This window comes from Haliotis asinina, chromosome 1, assembly GCF_037392515.1.
Source record: "Haliotis asinina isolate JCU_RB_2024 chromosome 1, JCU_Hal_asi_v2, whole genome shotgun sequence".
Classification (NCBI taxonomy): domain Eukaryota; kingdom Metazoa; phylum Mollusca; class Gastropoda; order Lepetellida; family Haliotidae; genus Haliotis; species Haliotis asinina.
The window spans coordinates 41,395,146-41,414,800 of record NC_090280.1 but is presented as its reverse complement, the minus strand read 5'-3'; the positions used below and the strand labels follow the sequence as shown (position 1 = coordinate 41,414,800).

At 41.5% G+C, this 19,655-nt stretch overlaps 1 protein-coding gene across 1 annotated transcript; it reads left to right on the top strand.

Annotated features, from left to right (window-relative positions):
- The first annotated feature begins 1,848 nt into the window (after positions 1-1,848).
- LOC137278932 (arylsulfatase B-like) lies at positions 1,849-15,903 on the top strand. The gene is made up of 14 exons (XM_067811435.1): positions 1,849-2,000; positions 4,719-4,830; positions 5,353-5,404; positions 6,360-6,463; positions 6,935-7,041; positions 7,694-7,758; positions 8,216-8,317; positions 9,220-9,283; positions 9,622-9,719; positions 10,192-10,328; positions 11,970-12,028; positions 12,716-12,839; positions 14,856-14,998; positions 15,520-15,903. The coding sequence occupies exons 1-14, from the start codon at positions 1,895-1,897 to the stop codon at positions 15,690-15,692; spliced, it is 1,446 nt and encodes a 481-aa protein (XP_067667536.1). The 5' UTR covers positions 1,849-1,894; the 3' UTR covers positions 15,693-15,903.
- Positions 15,904-19,655: the final 3,752 nt, after the last annotated feature.

The window sequence follows — 19,655 nt, the reverse complement described above, 5'->3', positions numbered from 1 at the left end:
ACCGTTACACATATAAATATGAGTAAAGTTCACAATGAATTCGATTAGCCTATCATTATCTGCTGACACGTACAAGATACTGGTCTCGGACGTTCGTTATCAGCGTGACCCATGGCCAGCTGAAGATTGTGAAACGTAGTCAGTTAGTCGGTAATATTTCCATATTTCATTAACACATACTGTCATGAAATATTCAAAAACACTGTGCGTTTTCCCAATGTTAATAAATACATAAACGTGCCTTAAAGGCATTCTGGTGCAACATATCATGCCCCAATGCTACCAATAGTATTACCTTATTTATGCTAAACTACATGATTAGTAAATGTACACATGGTTATTCTTTTCCATGGCTGTATTACATCAAAGATATTTCAAGAACTTGTGGAACCTGCAATGGTTCGAATATCGACATCTTTTTTTTTAGAAGAATGGTTAACGGCAAAAGTGGTTCTAATTAATAGGACCAGTTTTTACAGACCTGGAGATGTGACTTTCGGGATTCCCCGGAATGCGTTTCCTACTCGGTTATTAAAGAATCACCATGTTTTGAAAAGGACTTATTGCTCAAAAATAACATTCATAAACCTTTACTATGTTTTAGTACAGGTAATCACAAATTGTCAATAGAAAATGGCCACTGGTCGAATATTCCTCGTGAAGAGAGAGTTTGTACATTGTGTAATTCTCAGCAAATTAACGATGAATTCCATTATGTATTTAGATGTAGGACATTGGCGAATGAGCGTTCTTGATTTATTTGTGATTATTTTTATATGACCTAATATGTCAAACTATGAGCATCTTGTTGGGAATGCTAGGATACATGTCCTGACAAAAGTGTCAAGATTTCTGAACTTTGTGTACGCCATCTTGTAATTCCTACAGAACTATGTGCAAAATGTAGCCCATGCACCACCGTTGGTGGTTCCTGTAAGTAAGAAACGTGAGTAGTTTATCGCTTTGCATATCTTCCGCCTCTTGATGGTTCACGGATTCAAATGACAGGTTCACATGATCCTTAGCTCGTTTCACAGGAATTCCCCACAAAGTTGCGACGAGTTTCATGAAGTATTCTTCAGTTAAGCATGTCATGATTACAGATTAACGAACTTGACACTGCAAAGTTAGTGAGTGTGCTCAACAATCTTTAATGCTTGTCGGTTAAATGTCACAAACAGCACGGAAATTGTGAATACTTATACTAAAATAAACACAAAATAACAAACGCCTAACGTTATCAAATCTCAGCCGTAAAGAATGTTTGATATTGGACCTGGTTTTCCATGTCACCAGTATGTTAGCCAGTAGGATTCTTTCTCGACATTGTGGACTCGAACCAGCCCTTGCATGTGACTCTATTCAAGTTAACAAATGTTAAAAACCCAGTATCTGCTCACGGGCATTCCGAGTGGACCACAGCTAAGCATGTGTTTTTAATGGGACTTTGTTTGAAGTTGGATATTGTTCTCAAAGTTGTGATTATTTTTGTATGTGGCGGCCTCTAACTGCTCCCCCTTTACCACTTATAACTACTTGAACCATGTTCTTCTTATCTTTGGTGGGATAGCCCAGTTGTTAAAGCGTCCGCTCGGCACGACGAAGATCCTGGTTCGATTCCCCACTTGACAACAAAGTGTGAAGCCTATGGTGGTGTGGTGCCCGGTCTTGATATTGATGAAAAATTGCTTCCTCACTCACTCACTCACTCACTCACTCAAAACTCCAAACCCTACACCAAACTGCATTACTGTGGCGAATCTCGGTTGAATGGTCACTATCAAGACAATCAATGCATCATTCAGGGCTGGTATCACGTGCCGCTCGGCCCTCATCGAGCGCAACAAAACCGGCCAGGTTCAATAAACAAATAGTCCACAACGCTCGGGCTGCGATGGCGTCAACTGCCTTGCTTGGTTTTGCCCTCCTGTGCATGTGTGTCGGGGGCAGTACAAGCGCAAGTCAACCAAATATCATTCTCATTGTGGCTGATGACTTGGGTAAGTAAACTTTCTAAAACGATGTCCATTACGTCGTGAGATACATGTGTCCGTCATCAAACACAGCTACTTCAAAGAGAAATGGGGCGGTCCAGGTGTCACGTGAATATATTTACCTATTCTCGTTCCGGGCCAGTAGAAACAAACGCAGACAAACGTCAGACTGGATATTTTAATAATCTATCAACCGATGCGTGATGTTAATAAACGCCACGAGGATATAGATTTGAGAACTATTAGTGTCACAAATGTTTTATGCTTGAGCTGCATATTGACGATTTTGTACAATGGTCGCTTGGATAATATTATTATCAGATAGACAAACAGTCAGTTTATTCAGTATTTTAGGCCAAACGACCCATAGTACTGTTAAATCGTTTTCAAAATTTACATACATATCACGTTTTACATCTAAAAATGAACACATATTTCAGAAAACGTGCAACGGAGATAATAACATCTTCAATCTTACAATGTAAAAGATTTAAAATAAAATGTTGATCCTAATACCCTGTACATAAATTTGGAAGATATTTATTTCGCAGGTCTCCGTAGTGCTTGCACACAAATAACACGTGATAGTCATCCTTCATATTATTATCAACGCTTTAGTGAAGAAATTCGTCATTTTATCGGTGATGATCACAGATAAGATCAGACAAGCTGTATTCTATATATCTTTCCATCTCCTTTTGTCTGAGGAGAGCTATGACGGGACGGATCGCCTTATAGACGGGTCGGAGGAATGTTAGCGCAATGCAAGAGCAGCTGTTATCTCAGTTCAATGATACTGAGGCGCCTGGGTTTTCACAATATGGCGATATAAAATCATTTCAGGGTTTCACAGTAAAACTTTATACAAACAGGTGAAATCAAGGTTTTACAGTGAAGCATTTTCAAGTTTAATTATGTTTTCATCAGGATGCTATGATCAAATCACAGTGATGTTTCACAGTTAAACATTATCGAATCAGCCATGACCGGTTATGAAGACAGACTGATAAAGTTTGACATTGTGGTGGGATAGCCCAGTGGTTAAAGCGCCACTCATCACACCAAAGTTCGATTTCCCACATGGGTACAAAGTGTGAAGACCATTTCTGGTGTCCCTGCTATGATGTTGCTGGAATATTGCTAAAAGCGGCGTAAAATCATACTCACTCATTCAAATCGTGGTAAATTGAAATAAGCGATGTGTGTAATAAGGATCAACTGTATCCCCTAAACATTAGAAAACTGTTTAAATTTGTGGTTTCAATGTCGCGGATGTCATTATTTTGCCATTGACGCAGGACGCCATACAGTTTTAAAACTGCCGAATGCGGCGTTATAGAACTTCACTTTTTCACAGATGTTCATGTCTGAAACAAGGGGGCGGCGATGTAGTCTAGTGGTTAAAGCGTCCGCTCATCACGCCGAAGACCCGGGCTCGAGTCCCCACATGTGTACAATGAGTGAAGCCATTCTGGTGTCCCCCGACGTGATGGTACTGGAATATTGCCAAACGTGGCCTAAAACTAAACACACTGACTGACTGACTCACTCACTGAAAACAACGCTTCAAGACTGTGACACATTAGGATGACTTACAATGCCATCTGTTTTCAAAACACCCTTTTTTAATAGTGCAGTGGCTCCACTTCACAGAAAAACGATACTTTGCGACACACGAAAACCATGTTTATGAGTGAGTGGGTTTTAGTTTTACGCCGTTTTTTTTAGCAATATTCCAGCAATATCACGGCGGGGAACACCAAAAATGGGCTTAACACATCGTACCCATGTTTGAAATCGAACCGGGTTCTTCGGCGTTACGAGCGAACGCTTCAACTACAAGGCAACCCAACTGCCTCCATGTTTACAAATGAACCTGTTGACTGCACATGGTGTGTTATCTAAGCCGTCTGAATCTGCCTCTTGTAAAACAATACTGTTACTGCTGTGGTATCTGGCTATTTGAATGGGAAGCTTCTGTCTTGTGAGTCGTAACATCATTATTGAGTATTCGACACTCGTGAAATGGTCTTTAGCAGCCCATGCTTGTGAGAGGCGACTTAACAGGATCGAGTGGTCAGACTAGCTGATTTGGTCAATGACTGTCGTCGTTTCCAATTTCGTAGTTCGATGCCCGTCGTGTCAGTCACTAGGTTTTCTGATCCAGACTCGTTAATTTCAGACTCGTTAATTGCCTTCACATAGCTGGCACATCGTTGTGACGTTAAACAACAAATAGACGAACCAAAACAACAAAGTTAATGTATCCATACATTATCGGGCATGCTGTCTATCTGTATAGTTGCTTGGGAAGACTTGCTTATTTGTTGTTCAACTCAGCAATATTCCGGCTATATTACGGCGATGTGTACATATGACTGAATCTGGAACAGACAATCCAGTGATCAATATCATTAGCAGTTGGGATACGATGACATGTGTCAACCAAGACGGCGAACCTGGCCAACCGACTCCGTTAGTCGCCTCTTACGACAGACATGGTTTACTGAAGATCAATTCTACCCCGGATCTTCACGGTTGAGACAAGCATGGAGCTTGGGTTTCTTGAAGACCAGTTTTAACCCTGATTTTCTCCAAGGAGATAAGCATGGAGTACTGAAGATCAATCCTAACCCCGATCTTCAAGGACTGCATCTAGTGTCGTTACTCCATATCACAGAACCTTAATAAAGTGTATAACTCGCCATGTATGAGTCTCTTCAGGGTGGAATGACGTGGGCTTCCACAACCCCACCATGATTACCCCCATCATCGACACCCTGGCAACTACTGGCGTTATCTTCAACCACTCGTACGTTCAGCCCGTGTGCAGCCCGTGAGTATTTGTGAAACTGTACAAGAACATGTATTATTGTGCGCCAATATCGACTGTTTTTATCATTATGATAATTTCTATTGTTTATTAAACCACCCTCATCAATATGCTGGTAATATGATGACGGTCATATACGAGTATGGACAAATGATTGACATCATGAACATCGATCTAATTTGCATATATGAGATCAGAATTATGAGAAGAAAAGGGAGGAGGGGAATGTGTTGTGCCATAAAACACTACGTACACCAAATGACAGTCTAATGTTTGTCGTGTGAAAAATGTGGGGCCGTGGTGTAGCCTCGTGGTTATATCCTTCCCTCGTTACGCGTTCGTCACCCACAAGGGGTACAATGGGTGGGGCCCGTCCCATATCTGATATTGCTGGAATATTGCTGAAAGAGGCGTACAACGTGACTCACTTATTCCTTTGACAGAGTCATCAGCATGTATGGTAGGGTTCGCAAAACGTAACGAACATTTAGTTCAATTTCTAATCTGTTTTTTTTTTTCATGCAGCTCGAGAACCGCTTTCATGACAGGAATCTACCCTTTCAAGGCTGGAACACAGGTGAGAACTACTGACAGGACCCTTAAGTAGGTCACGATACTTCGCAAGACCTTAGCACTTCCGGTGTCAAACAACGTTTCATACCTTTTCGAATGGTCTCATGGTTGTCATTTGACAGTAAGGAATGGGAAATCATTGCTGGAATAGCGAATTTCCGATCTAACCGTCCCCAAATTAGCCAACTAGTACGACTGTACTGTTCTGTAAACGAGAACTGGTCCTTCCATACACCTTTATCAGAGAAAATCTGGTACCGGAAGTAAGCTCGGCCTCATTTCGTCTGTCACAAGTTGAAACCCGCTTTGTACCGGTTTACAAGTTACTTTCGGCCACGAGGGCTGGTAGTTGCAGGCAAAAGGCTGCAGGAAATAGGTGCTGGTTGCAGGTAATACTGGGGCCGAATTTTTCACTCCACGACAGCCATCAAATACGACTGAAATTACTGGAAAATGTTTGTTTATTTGCGTATTTGGTGTTTAACACCACACTCAAGTATATTCGAGTGTGGACCGGACACTCGAGTGATCTACACGGTCATCAGTGATCTGACAGGCTTCAACCAAATCAGCAAACCTGACTCCCCGATCCCGTTTGTGACTTGAGAATGTATCCGGTAACTAAACATTTACTTGAATGGTTGTTGTTGGTCAAAGCGCTTCATCACGCCATTTCTACTCACAGGAGTGAGTGAGTGAGTTTGGTTTTACGCCGCTTTTAACAATATTCTAGCAATATCAAGGCGGGGGACACCAGAAATCGGCTTCACACATTTGAACCCATTTTGGGAATCGAACCCCACTGCCACCACTCACAGGGGGCATTAACTGAAAAAATGTCGTCCTTTAATTTCATTAAATCTTGCTCAAAATAGGTCCTTTTTAGTAATAAAAGACTTTATTTATTTATTTATTTATTTATTTATTTATTTATTTATTTATTTATTTATTTATTTCAGCACTATGTGATTGAGGGATCGCAGCCAGTATGTGTCCCCCTCAACTTTACCTTCCTGCCCCAGTACCTGAAGAACCTAGGATACACGACCCACGCCATTGGCAAGTAAGTCACGATGGGGAGATCTCACAATATCCGACATTAAAATAGAATGTTTGTGCAGAGGAGCTCCCAGACAAACTGTCAACTACTTGGGTTAGTTTACTGCTTATCGCTGCAATACTCCAGTGGCCTGTAAATAATCGAATCTGGATCTGACAATCCAGTGAACAACAACTTGAACATCGATCTACGTAATTACGACACGAAGACATGTCTCAACCAATTTTCAGTTATCGGGACCTTGGTAGTATGCATTCAATGAATTATGCTTTATTATAACCTGCTGTGGGCGTTAATTGTTTTTGCGATAATATGTACTCAAGGTTAATTACACCACTTGAACAGTTTTGTCATTTTGAACGTTGAACATGTTAAACCTTTAAAATTAATGATTTAGTTAACTGTTAACTGCATCGTTTCGACAAGCTCACATAAGTGTATGTATCCGTCATCGATGTCGTTGATATCACGAAGGTGGCACCTCGGATTCTGCAACTGGAACTGCACGCCGACGTTCCGGGGATTCGACACCTACTTCGGCTTCTACCAAGGTTCCGAAGACTACTATACACACAAAACTGGTAGGTGGCCGACTAACAGTGAGTTTTGAGAATAAAATATTTCCATGTCTGTGAATGGTAAAAAGTCCTTGAAAACCAGCGTAAGTTCTAACCAGTGAGTGCACGTAGCTGTCAAACTGAAATGAAACTGAATGCAAGCATAAACCTCACCTCACCTCACCTCACCTCACCTCACCTCACCTCACCTCACCTCACCTCACCTCACCTCACTAACTGGCATGGATGGTGGGTTAGTCTTCTGGTTAAAGCGATCCCTCGTCACGTCGAAGATCCGGTTTGATTCCCCACATGGGCACAACATGTGAGACCCATTTCTGGTGTTCACCGTGTGATGTTGCTTGAATACTGCTAAAGGCAGCGTAAAACTAAATTAATTAACCCTTAATTAATTTACTACACACATGAACACTGTAGCCTCAGAACACTAGATAACCACTCTCACTTCCGGCTGGCATTGGCGGATCCCTTTTGAAAATGGCATGATCACATTGAAGATTTTTGTTGCTTTGGTTGAGCCACTGGGGGGGTCCCCATTCCTTTCAAAATTCCTGGATCCGCCCATGGGCCATGAGATGGTGTGTCGTTATCACCACACTGTGTATGAAACATTCCACTGAAGCCTTCTGTCAATATTTGTCTTTGACCCCTACAGGCGGATACCTGGACTACCGTGACAACACTGACATCGTGCGCAACGCAACGGGGGAGTACTCCGCCGTATGTATGGAGTTCGTTGACGTAAACACTGCTATATAGGGGTACCCCCTGAACTAGAGTTGGGGGTTGGGTGTGAAATGGATAGAATGGTGGCTGTATAGTGGAAATGGAAGTGTAGGTTTGGTCCAACTTGGCATTAATTCTGAAAGCAGATGAAGTTCAAACCTGGCTATTGATATTATGCAGTATGGTTTATTTCAGTGTGATGTAATGCAGTATGATTTTGTAGGATGTGATACAATGCAGTATTGTCTAGAACGATATCATTAATGCAGTAATATCTGTAAGGATGCCATATAATGCAGTTCTGTTTTGTAAGATGTGACATAATACAGCATGATTCAGTATAATGTGGTATAGTGCAGTAAATTGTGTATGCCGCGACATGCTGAAGTATAATTCATCATGACGTTGTACGCTGAAGCGCGATGTTGCATGGTGTTTGTTCGTCTTTCAGTTCCGGTTCGCCCAAGAGGCTGTAGAAATCATCAACAGTCCCGACAGATCCAAACCATTCTTTATATACCTGCCCTTCCAGTCGGTCCACGCCCCGATAGAGGTTGGTTTCTTTGTTTTACGCCGCACACGATAAGATAATGTAAATATTCGGTTCTGGATCGGAAAATCCAGTTTTTGAAATCATGGACACTGCATAATAAAAATACATAATATGCGTCAGCTGAGTCAGCAAAACCGTCCACAGAGGAGCGGTGGGGTAGCCTATTTTAGTGGTTTTAGCGTTCGCTACTCACTCGAAGACCCTGCTCCGAAATGAGTACGATGTGTGAAGCCTTTTTTCTGGTTTCCTCCGAAGTGATGTTGATGGAATGTTTCTAATACCTAAAATTATAATGCCTCTAATGACAAGGTGGCTGGAGATCGGTTTTAACCGGATCTTGCGGCGTCTTAACGCATGTGCAGCAACACCCCACGTGGTCGTATGCCAGTCAAAGGGTGGGTATGGAATCGCCGACGGGTGTTTTGTTGAACTTGTGAAAGGAAGCCAAATTTATCAAAATTAACCCTCCAGGGTCCCATCCATTTGAGAATCATATTGATATAACAGTTACGTCTTTGTTATGCCTTGGAGCAGCTGTAGAGAAACACAACCTTAGTGTTAGGACAGGCGTAGTTGTACGTAAAAATATGGGAGGATTGTGACTGCTTTGTACAAGGGCCAACGTTCCTTGAGTCAGCAACAAACAACAACGCCGTCGCCGCTACTACTACTACTACAACAACTACTACTACTACTACTACTACTACTACAGAATCTTCATGAATCTGCTGGCATAATATCACCCACTGGTTTGTCTGGGCCAGGCTGTTATTTACACATCTAGGTGAAACTAACTTTGATATTCTGAAAACAGTATTCTCAGAATCCTTTCTGATAACGCTTTCAAGTGTATTACACATTGAATGTGCTGTTAATTGTGTGTTGGGCTTGTCTTTTATCAGGTGCCACAAAAGTATGAGGATATGTATCCAAATGTTGTAAACAGCGGCCGACGGAAATTTTGTGGTAAGGTTCATAAAGGTCGCACTCAGGAATAATCCATTTTCAAAGAATACTTCCTAAATTAAAACTGGCAGCTGAGCGAGTCACCTCAGTTATCTCCCTTTGCACACTGTGAAAAACATCTTTAAGTGACAGTTAAACTTAGGAGCTAGTATTATACAGAGGAACACTTCCTAACACCGTTATCAAGCCAATGATCGATTGCATTTCAATAGTAATGTCCATATTTAGCGGTGCGTTATGTTAGGAATGGTGACGGCGGACTCAGCTCAGTTACCCCCCTTTGCACTCTGCATTGGTTGTATTTCAAGTGATGTCCATATTTACCATTGTGTTTCCAGGAATGGTGACAGCCCTTGACGACGCTATCGGTAGTGTCGTACGGGCTCTGATTGAACAGAGAATATTTAATGACACACTCATCTTATTTACTGCTGATGTAAGTATATTTTCCTAATTCATTCACGATTGTTTAGTTGTACGTCTTTACATCGGTTTACGATTTTCTTGTAGTGTTTCGAATTTGTCAGTTATAATTCAGACAAACATTTTTCGATTACGCCTGAAGATCCGGCTTGGATTTCCAACAACCCATGCTTGTCGTAAGAGACGACTGACGATCGGGTGGTTATGCTTGCTGAATTGGTTCACCCATGTCATGGTATCCCAACAGCGTAGATCGACGCTCATTATGTAGGTCACTGGATTGTCTGGTCCGGTCCAGACTCGATAATTTACAGAGGTTCGCCATATAGGTGGAATATTGCTGAGTGCGGCCTTAAACAACAAAGACAAACCTATAATAGTTTAAGAAAGTGTAATACAATATAAATGAGACATTATGATTAACGTGTTTCCATACATTTTAGTTTGAACTTTTTTAAATGACGCTTTACCTGTCAACGTTACAGAACGGCGGGGAACTGGTTGATTATGGCAACAACTGGCCTCTCCGTGGCGGCAAACACACGGTGTGGGAAGGGGGCACGAGAGTCACATCGTTTGCCCATGGGGCGGGGATAAAACGCACCGGCTACACGTATGACGGGTAAGAATACAACCTCGATGCCGCGTTCTTGTGTCCCTTAGTTGTGCAAGGATCCGGAGATTCGATCCTCAAACATATCCCCACCTGGATACAATGCGTGAAGCCAATTTCTGGTGAAACCGATCTGATACGGAGGGTATATTGCTCAAAGCGGCGTAAAACTAAACTCACTTACTCTCTCATTAAAGTTATTAGTGTCTATGACATGCATATGTTCAAACGTTCACACTGTGAAAAGTGAGGTCTGTTTTGGGTCAAGCCCGTGAAGATGAGTGTCACATACTCCCTGATTTATGTCTAGTTATAAAACGTTCACACTGTGAAAAGTGAGGTCTGTTTTGGGTCAAGCCCGTGAAGATGAGTGTCACATACTCCCTGATTTATGTCTAGTTATAAAACGTTCACACTGTGAAAAGTGAGGTCTGTTTTGGGTCAAGCCCGTGAAGATGAGTGTCACATACTCCCTGATTTATGTCTAGTTATAAAACGTTCACACTGTGAAAAGTGAGGTCTGTTTTGGGTCAAGCCCGTGAAGATGAGTGTCACATACTCCCTGATTTATGTCTAGTTATAAAACGTTCACACTGTGAAAAGTGAGGTCTGTTTTGGGTCAAGCCCGTGAAGATGAGTGTCACATACTCCCTGATTTATGTCTAGTTATAAAACGTTCACACTGTGAAAAGTGAGGTCTGTTTTGGGTCAAGCCCGTGAAGATGAGTGTCACATACTCCCTGATTTATGTCTAGTTATAAAACGTTCACACTGTGAAAAGTGCAGGCTGTTTTGGGTCCAGCCCGTGAAGATGAGTGTCACATACTCCCTGATTTATGTCTAGTTATAAAACGTTCACACTGTGAAAAGTGAGGTCTGTTTTGGGTCCAGTCCGTGAAGATGAGTGTCACATACTCCCTGATTTATGTCTAGTTATAAAACACGCGATGTAATTGCACAGTAAGACCCATAATGAAATAAGGAATCTGATGCATAAACTGTAAAAGGCCATTCTTGGAGAGTTACGTACGGTATTTTGTATAAGGCCTTGCGAGTGAGTGACTGAGTATAATATAGATTTAGGCCGCTTTTAGCTATATACCTGCACATTGTAGCGTGTGGGCAATCTGACCTGGGTCTTATGTGTGACGAACGAACGCTATCACAAGGCTACCCTTCAGCCGCTTTGTCTTTGTTACCGTTCTCGGTTTGAATTGGTACTGTACGTATTTTTAGATATTTCAGGTAATAGTGATTACTGTTTCGTGTTTTAAGTAAATACGTAAGTTGTCGGCAGCTCTTGGTGTTATATCTCCAGTCTGTTATGATGTACACCCCTCACCCGTTCGCAACCAACCAAAGCTTCATGTCGAAAGTTACTATTACTGTAGTCTGTGTAATCAGAAACTAAACTTAAGTATAACTTTAATATATAATGATATATGCATCATATATAATAACATAGAATAAATATGAGCGTAATCGGTTTGGACGACGATTACTATCATATCCCCATTGCTTGACTCCGATATATTTCCCAATGTTTTTCAATCATTAATTAAAAATGAAGTTCCTTACATTTTTAAAGAGTATATTCCACCCTGCATTATCGAGGATGATGCCACGAGATTTTTATAACGACTGTTACAGGTTCTTCCACGCAGTCGACTATGTTCCGACTATCCTGGCTGCAGCAGGGGGGAAGCCAGGTGTGTATGGATGTTTGTAGGTTATATAACCTGCTCCTGTACTACTCAAAACAAGTGAAGAAATGGCATGTTTTCCAAGTATTTTGAGTGGTAAAGGCCAACTTCAATCTGATTATTCCATGCTATCCTATCGAAAATTCACGGAAGTGTATTAGTAATATTCCAGCTGTATAGGTGCGGTCTGTAAATAATAAATCTGAACTCACAATCCAGTGATAAAGCATAATGAACATCTATCTGCGCAATTGTGGTTCGATTACATGAGACTGACCATCCGATCCCGTTAGTCATCTCTTACAAGCATGGGTTAATGAAGGTCAGTTCTGACCCGAATCTTCGTTATTGTCAGTCTAAGTAAACTTAGTCTCAGTACTTTCTGTTACAATCCACCACTGACACTCAGTAGTGGACTGTAACGGAAACTACCGAGACTCAGTTTACTTAAACTGCACTGTTGTTTACTCCGGTTTTGCCATTCATAGTATGAAATAATAGGCAGATAAATTTTGAAGGTAATCTGATTCTTGTGAGCTCGATATCACTGATACGATTTATATAAAAACACCCCGGGATGACATTCACTATGTGAAATTATTTATTGATAGAATGTGTTGTACCATTTGCTGTTGTTATACAGAGGGATTAAGTTCCCGATAAAAGCTGCTGTACCATTTACGGTTGTTACAGACGCGTCTATAGATGGAGTAAGTCAGTGGGACTCTATACGTATGGGGCTTCCTTCAAAGAGGACCGAGTTCATCTACAACCTGGACGACTTCTTTTACCCCGTCACAGGACGTGCTGCCATCAGGTACGTGGTGTCAATCCCACCCTTGAGCCACATCCGGGTCATAATGTATTCGGCAACGGCTGTTGGTCGTAAGAGGCTACGTACTAGTAGGGATTAGTGTATAGTCATACTTGGCGTCTTGGCTGCATGTTGTCTCTGTGACACAGTGGGGTGGTGCTCATGGTATCAACCACTGGTTTGTCGGACCTCCTTTGTTGTGACACTGTTTAGGATTTCGAAATTAAATATTCATAAAGCATCTGTGCTCCAACTGAATCGAACGGAATTACCGTTAGTTCAAACCAACCATGACAATAAATGGTTGGACCTGACAATCAAGTCATCAAGAGCGTGAGCATCGATCTACCCAACTAGTATACGATGACATTTCAGCGAGTCTGACCACCCGATCCCGTTAGTCGCCTCTTAGGTTAAGCATGGGTTGCTGAAGACCAATCACATCCCGGATCTTCACTGACTGAATACACGCACATAGTATTTAATTCAATTTTATACACGATAATGTTGACTGAGAGAAATAGGACAATGTCACGTGTTACTTCTGGAATGGGCAAGACATGCAATGAAAATGTTGCAGGTTCATTTTGAGTGCACGCGAATAAATTGAACTCAATTTGACTGATATTTATGTTTATCTCCTCTAAAATATATAGCCGGGATACGCTTATGGTTCCAATCAACAGCGACAAACCTCGGCAGAGTCAAGAAGGAGGCATTTTTACTTGGCATCCTCTACTTTTATTGTTCAACGTCAGCGTCCTAAAATTATACTTAAATGAATTTAATTTTTTAACTTGACATGTTTTAATGCTTATAAGCCAAGTAAAGTAAATCTTAACTCATATAATGTCTTACTGACATTGTACATGTTAGCACACACCTTCTATTATCTGTGACCCTGGATTAAATCGTCATCTTCGTATTTGTATGGTTCAGTGGCCCCAGTATCTCTATACAGACAGGAGTGAGTGAGTATGGAGTTTAGTTTTACGCCACCATAGCCATATCTCAGTAATATTACGGCAGGGAACGCCAGAAATGGGCTTCACACATTGTGTAACCATGTTGGGAATCAAACCAACATGACGTACCGTGTCTTTGGTGTACCGAGTCAACGCTTTAACCACTAGGCTACCCCATCGCCCCTTTAAATGAGTGACCCAGTCGGTGTTTTGAAAAGTATTCCTGTCACACCGGGAGGGTTTGCTTTATGAAGGAGGAGAAACCCTAGTAATGTCTATTTACCACTTTGGTAAACCCGCAAGCATGATTACAACGTCTAGATACCGAAACCTCCTTCCTACGAATCGGGATTCGAACCACGAGGCGCGGTGTATAACCCTAGTGCTTAATGCGTTTTTCATCACACCGAAGACTAGTTTTCCCTTCCGCCCATGGGTACAATTGGTGAATCTCCCCTCTGTTATATTACTAAAAGCTGCACAAAGTTATATTCTCTCATTCACTCGAACCAAAGATCATCGATTTCTTGAATGTCCAAGGGACACAAGTCTGCAAACCAAATTACGCCTCGTCTAACAAATGGGCTGTCTTGCTCTTTACATTGGATCACTTGTAATACTTTGACCGTGTCCTTTAACAACCGCCCGTCAATACTCGGGATAGAGTTGGTCTTCAGTAAGCAATGCTTGTGGTAAGAAGCGACTAATGGGATCTGGTGGTCAGGCTGGCTGGCCTGGCTGACATGTATCATCGTATCCTAGTTGCGTAGGTTGATGCTCATGCTGTTGATCACTGTTGATCATTCGAATATTTACAGTCCGCCGCTATTTTGCTGGAACATTTGCTGAGTACGGCTTTAAAGAACAAGCTGGCAATTCCATGCTAACAAAACGCGAATAAATGATCCGTTGCTGTTTGTTGCATACAATCTGACGAGACGGTTGGAAAAGGTATCTTATTTACGGGCCGTCGTTGTATCGCTTGAATATTGCAGAGTGGCGCGTTAAGCAAAAAACACAAAACACAAACCTGGAACACCCTTCAATGTTTCAGGGTTGGAGACATGAAGCTTGTGGATGGCTATCCCGGCCTGTACGACAACTGGTATCTCCCCATGAACGAAACAGAGGACACGCCACTTGAAGACTTCATATTTAATGCTAGGCACGAACGAGTGTGGCTATTCAACTTGACAGGTAAATAGCAACGGTTGTCAGACATGATGTATGCTAAATGTGTTTCATTTTATGAAATGCTCACCAAGCAGACTTGTTTTCATGTCCAACATGCCTACACTGCCAACGTTTTATTTTTTGCGCATGCGTGTGTACGTGTGTGCGTGCGCGCGTGCGCGCGTGTATGTATGTATGTATGTATGTATGCATGCATGTATGTATGTATGTATGTATGTATGTATGTATGTATGTATGTATGTATGTATGTATGTATGTATGTATGTATGTATGTATGTATGTATGTATGCATGCATGCATGCATGCATGTATGTATGTGCCAGTCTATCATACCTTCGGCGTTTGCGCCTTTTCATGAGGCTCTGCTAATGCCACAAACATCTACAAGCAAAAAATGTGAACCGTTGAAATAATGATGACGACGATGAAAATGATGGTGACTCTTTTTGTTGTTGATGTTGCTGTTGTTGTTGATGATGATGATGATGATGTCGCTCAATTCTATCTTTGCGCTCCCCTTCCAGCTGATCCTCTCGAGAAAGAAAACCTGGCCAATCAAATGCCGGATGTCGTAGAAACGTTACGTGCCCGGATTTTGGAGTACAAGAAACAAATGGTCCCCGCCAACTTCCCCCCTGAAGATCCTAAAGGCAATCCCACTAATTTTGGCGGAGTGTGGTCCCCCGGATGGTGTTAAAGATGAAGACGTGAAGCTGCGTACTACTGTATTTGTACATATGTTCATATATAATATATTTCATCACACTCTTTCCTAAATATGGACATTTTTAAATTTCAAATCAGATGATAAAATATTCTTCTTTAGAACTGTTAGTTCTCGTTATTCGAACAGAGAAATCCCAGCAAGTAAACCACTTCAGATTAAAACATTTCATTTGACGCCCGCATCACCGTGTCGTCATTGTCCATGGGTCTTTCAATTAAAAACATGCAGCTGTCAGCCCATCCAATGGCGCCATAACCGTGACGTCATTGTTTGGGGGAGGGGTAGGGGGACGTTAATCTATCCCTGGATTTTAGGGTTACAACTGCTTGCTAACACACTTGCAAACGCAGATGATCTGTTAATGGGTTGGTCCTGCTCGTCAGCTTGGTTTTAGCTGATTGCATGGCAAACTGGTTTGAGTTCCCTTAGCGTTGTGCGGTCACAGAGCCCGGGGGCTCTTGGGTAGCCTAGCCGCTCGTCACGCCGAGGACCCAGACTCGATTCCCCAAAATGATCACAATTTCTAAAGTCCATTTCTGGTGTCCCTCGCCGTAATATTGCTGGAATATTACTAAAAGTGGCTTAACTCCCCCATGCAGGGGTCCTAAATTCAGATTTCTCTTCTGATAGCAATACGGAAATGGAGATACGAGTACATTCTGTATAATACCGGGAGCCACCATGCAGTTGAAATACTGCCGAAGGCGGAGTGAAACAGCATTCACTCAGACGGTTAAAACAATTCGGTTGGAGATTGTCCAGCTGTTGACCAGCCATACGAACACCAAATACAAGAAACTGCATGGTATTTTGTTGGAAAGTGGAACTGACCAGAATGGGGTGCCTGATAGGATGATGTCGTAATGACAGATATATTATAATCATGCCCAGGACAGACAGGTGCGCAGACAGAGGATCCAGTAAGACTCTTGTTTGTGTTTTCTACCCATGCACTTATTATATTGTGTGGTGTCCCTCACAAACAACAACGGACACTGTAATTGTTTTGCCAACATGAATTTGTTTGTTGAATTAAGCCGCACTCAGAAAACATTCCGTGTTAACGCGGGGGTCTGGAAATGATCGAGAGGGAACCAAACGATCAAACGATCAACAGCATGAGCATAGATCTACACAATCAGGATATGTCTCAAACAGGGCGAGACGGGCCACCCGATCCTGTTAGTCGCCTCTAACGACAAGCAGCCATGAGCACACAAAAGGAGGAAAACGCTATTTTATGATGATTGATTGACGGAGTTATTTTTTTATTGCTTCGGCAATATTGCAGCGATATAGTTACTTATTGTAGAATGTAGTAACACAGAAGTAAATTTCAAGATACATTTAAACACCGCCATTCATCTGAGCAAGACTAACATCTCGTGCATGCATAATTACCACTGTTTACCAATAGGAAAACGGAAGTGTTCCCTTCATACTGATCTTTATGTGAGCATTAATTTTTACGCACGTTATATTTCAGATGTTGATTTTGACTACACCTTTTATAACAAATATATTATTTTGAAATAGAAATATTGTAGTTTTAGCACATTTGGAGGGGGGGGGGGTATTTCACTTTAATTAATTTTATCCAGATGCTAGTGTTTTGATCATACAATGATAGTTTCACTCGAGAATGTCTCAGCTCTATTCATATATATTATGCCCCATGCAACTTAACATTTCGTACATGTAAATCGTAAATCAAAGGACTGCATCTGACCTGTCATTCAAGACGTATAGAAGTGGCTGGCTCACCACAACAGGATTTAAAAATGTTCCCATCGTTTTCGCCAAGTGTTTTGTGTGTTGTTACTGTAGTTTTGGTTTTTGGTGGACTGAGTTTGATGTTGGGCACGGCCCTACCGGTGTCCAGATTCCATAATGGTGCAGGAAAATGTTTTTAATTATCAAAATCTTATAAATTTGAAAAGCTGACCTCTGGGTCTGTCATTGTGCCCAGCAGCGATGACTTGAGATCTGCTCTCCCAATCTGCTGGACATCCTCTTCAAATGTAGTTGTGATGTTCTGGGTTTTAGGTAGTTAACATTTGAATGATAATGAAAAGTATACTGGTATACTGGCTGTGCATTAGTAATAGGCTTAACAACCCTTTAATACAACATCATTTTTCTCTCTCCAAGAAACCTTAAACGGGCAGATATATTTGACTTCTGTCAGTACAGTTCTCGCCATTCATTTTCTTTCCAAGGTATCAAAGCCACTGGAAGCTCCTGTATCTTGGTCTGACAAGGTGCTATACACAGCCCTGTTCTTTTTCTACGAAGCTTCAGTCTATAGCAGTCAGAGTTTATCTTTGCATATTGCAGTTACTTAATGCACTTCATATACAGACCCCAATCCCAACCCCAACTCAAATCTTCAAAGCTCCAGAAGCTTGAACTTCAAGCACAATATGATTAGTACCCCCCCCCCCCCGCCCCCCTGTCCTGCATACGTATGATATATAAGGATTTATGAATGGACATAATCATTTATGGGGACGTCGTGATGTTAACACCAATGGAAAATATTGGAGAATTTCATTTCGGACAATGGTTTATATATTTTTGATGATGGTATCTACATATATGTACTCACTGCAACTGGTAAATATTCTGCCTTGGATGTTAGAATGAACTGAAACCTTCTTCGTCGAGTGTAATGGTCATTTCATGATGTGGCGTGGTGGGCGAGCTGGCATCAGTGCCAGGCTTGTGATCCACCGAGGTTGAGGTGTAGGGATGGAGCCCACCAGTGACAGATTGTATAACCTTAGTGCAGCTTTGTATGCAGGTCCTGTCAGTGTTGTCACAAACTGTAGTATATAGTAGACAACCCTATGTACTATCAACCCAGCCATTATGGTGTTTTAACGCATAGAAGGTTATGACCAATCGTTCAATAGTTCTTTCAGAAAGCAGACTGGTTAATGTGTTGCACGTAATTAAGGATTTCCCAAAATATTCATCAGTGATATTCCAGTACAGTTATCTGGATCTGTTTGGTTCCTTGGTTTGTGTAACAAAGGAATTTGGGAAGCTATCTTCATCATAGGGTTGTGGAAAAATGACTTCATTATTAAAATGAAGTCATTATTCGTATGTCAGCACATGCAACAACATAGGTTTTGTTGTAAAATCGTTCCGAAAATGTTTTGTGAAGGCAAAAGGAAATAAGTCCGAAGAAATAGTAGATTAACGACAGTACTCCAAAATTAACATCGTCGTAAAACACAATCACTGCAAATACAGAGACCATCAACTACAACACTCACACATAATACTGCCTTACAAGTCGGCAATCACTGCTAAATAATACAGCAATATTCATTGCCACATTGGCAAACGAACTGAATGACGGAGTACTACAACCCTGAATATCATATATTATCATTTTCAGGCAGCTTGAATTCACTGTCGTTTTCCCCGATTTTTTGTTTGATGTTCACAAAGATGTGTATCTGTTTATGTCAGCCAGAACCACCAGTATTCAAAAAACACAGTCGGACACATATCCTTGTTATATTGGCGCATATGAAAAAGCAAAAGAGTGAGCTTCCCACACGATACTGATTTGACCACTAATTCGTTAGAGGTCCCGGGCTTGAAGTTATATTTCTTAAAGTCACTTTTGTCTTGATGGACGTCGTAAGATTGGACTCAAGTCATCAACATACCCGGACATCACTCTGGAAGCAGTATATATGGATAAAAAATTGTCTGAAAGAATTTCGGTCTCAACAGCATACCCGGACATCACTCTGGAAGCAGTATGTATGGATAAAAAATGTCTGCAAAAATTTCGGTCTCAACAGCGGCTCACAACCTATGATAGCTATGACAAATACATCCAGCGTATCTTACAAGGAGAGTCACAATGACAATTTCGCTGTAACTTCCGGTACTTGTTCGGGGAAAAGTAAG

Bases quoted from the DNA above. Each gene is read 5' to 3' on its own strand.
- LOC137278932 (XM_067811435.1), top strand. From the start codon at position 1,895: ATGGCGTCAACTGCCTTGCTTGGTTTTGCCCTCCTGTGCATGTGTGTC. The intron at 6,464-6,934 runs GTAAGTCACGAT...GATATCACGAAG, and splicing joins ACGACCCACGCCATTGGCAA to GTGGCACCTCGGATTCTGCA. The intron at 12,840-14,855 runs GTACGTGGTGTC...TCAATGTTTCAG, and splicing joins ACAGGACGTGCTGCCATCAG to GGTTGGAGACATGAAGCTTG.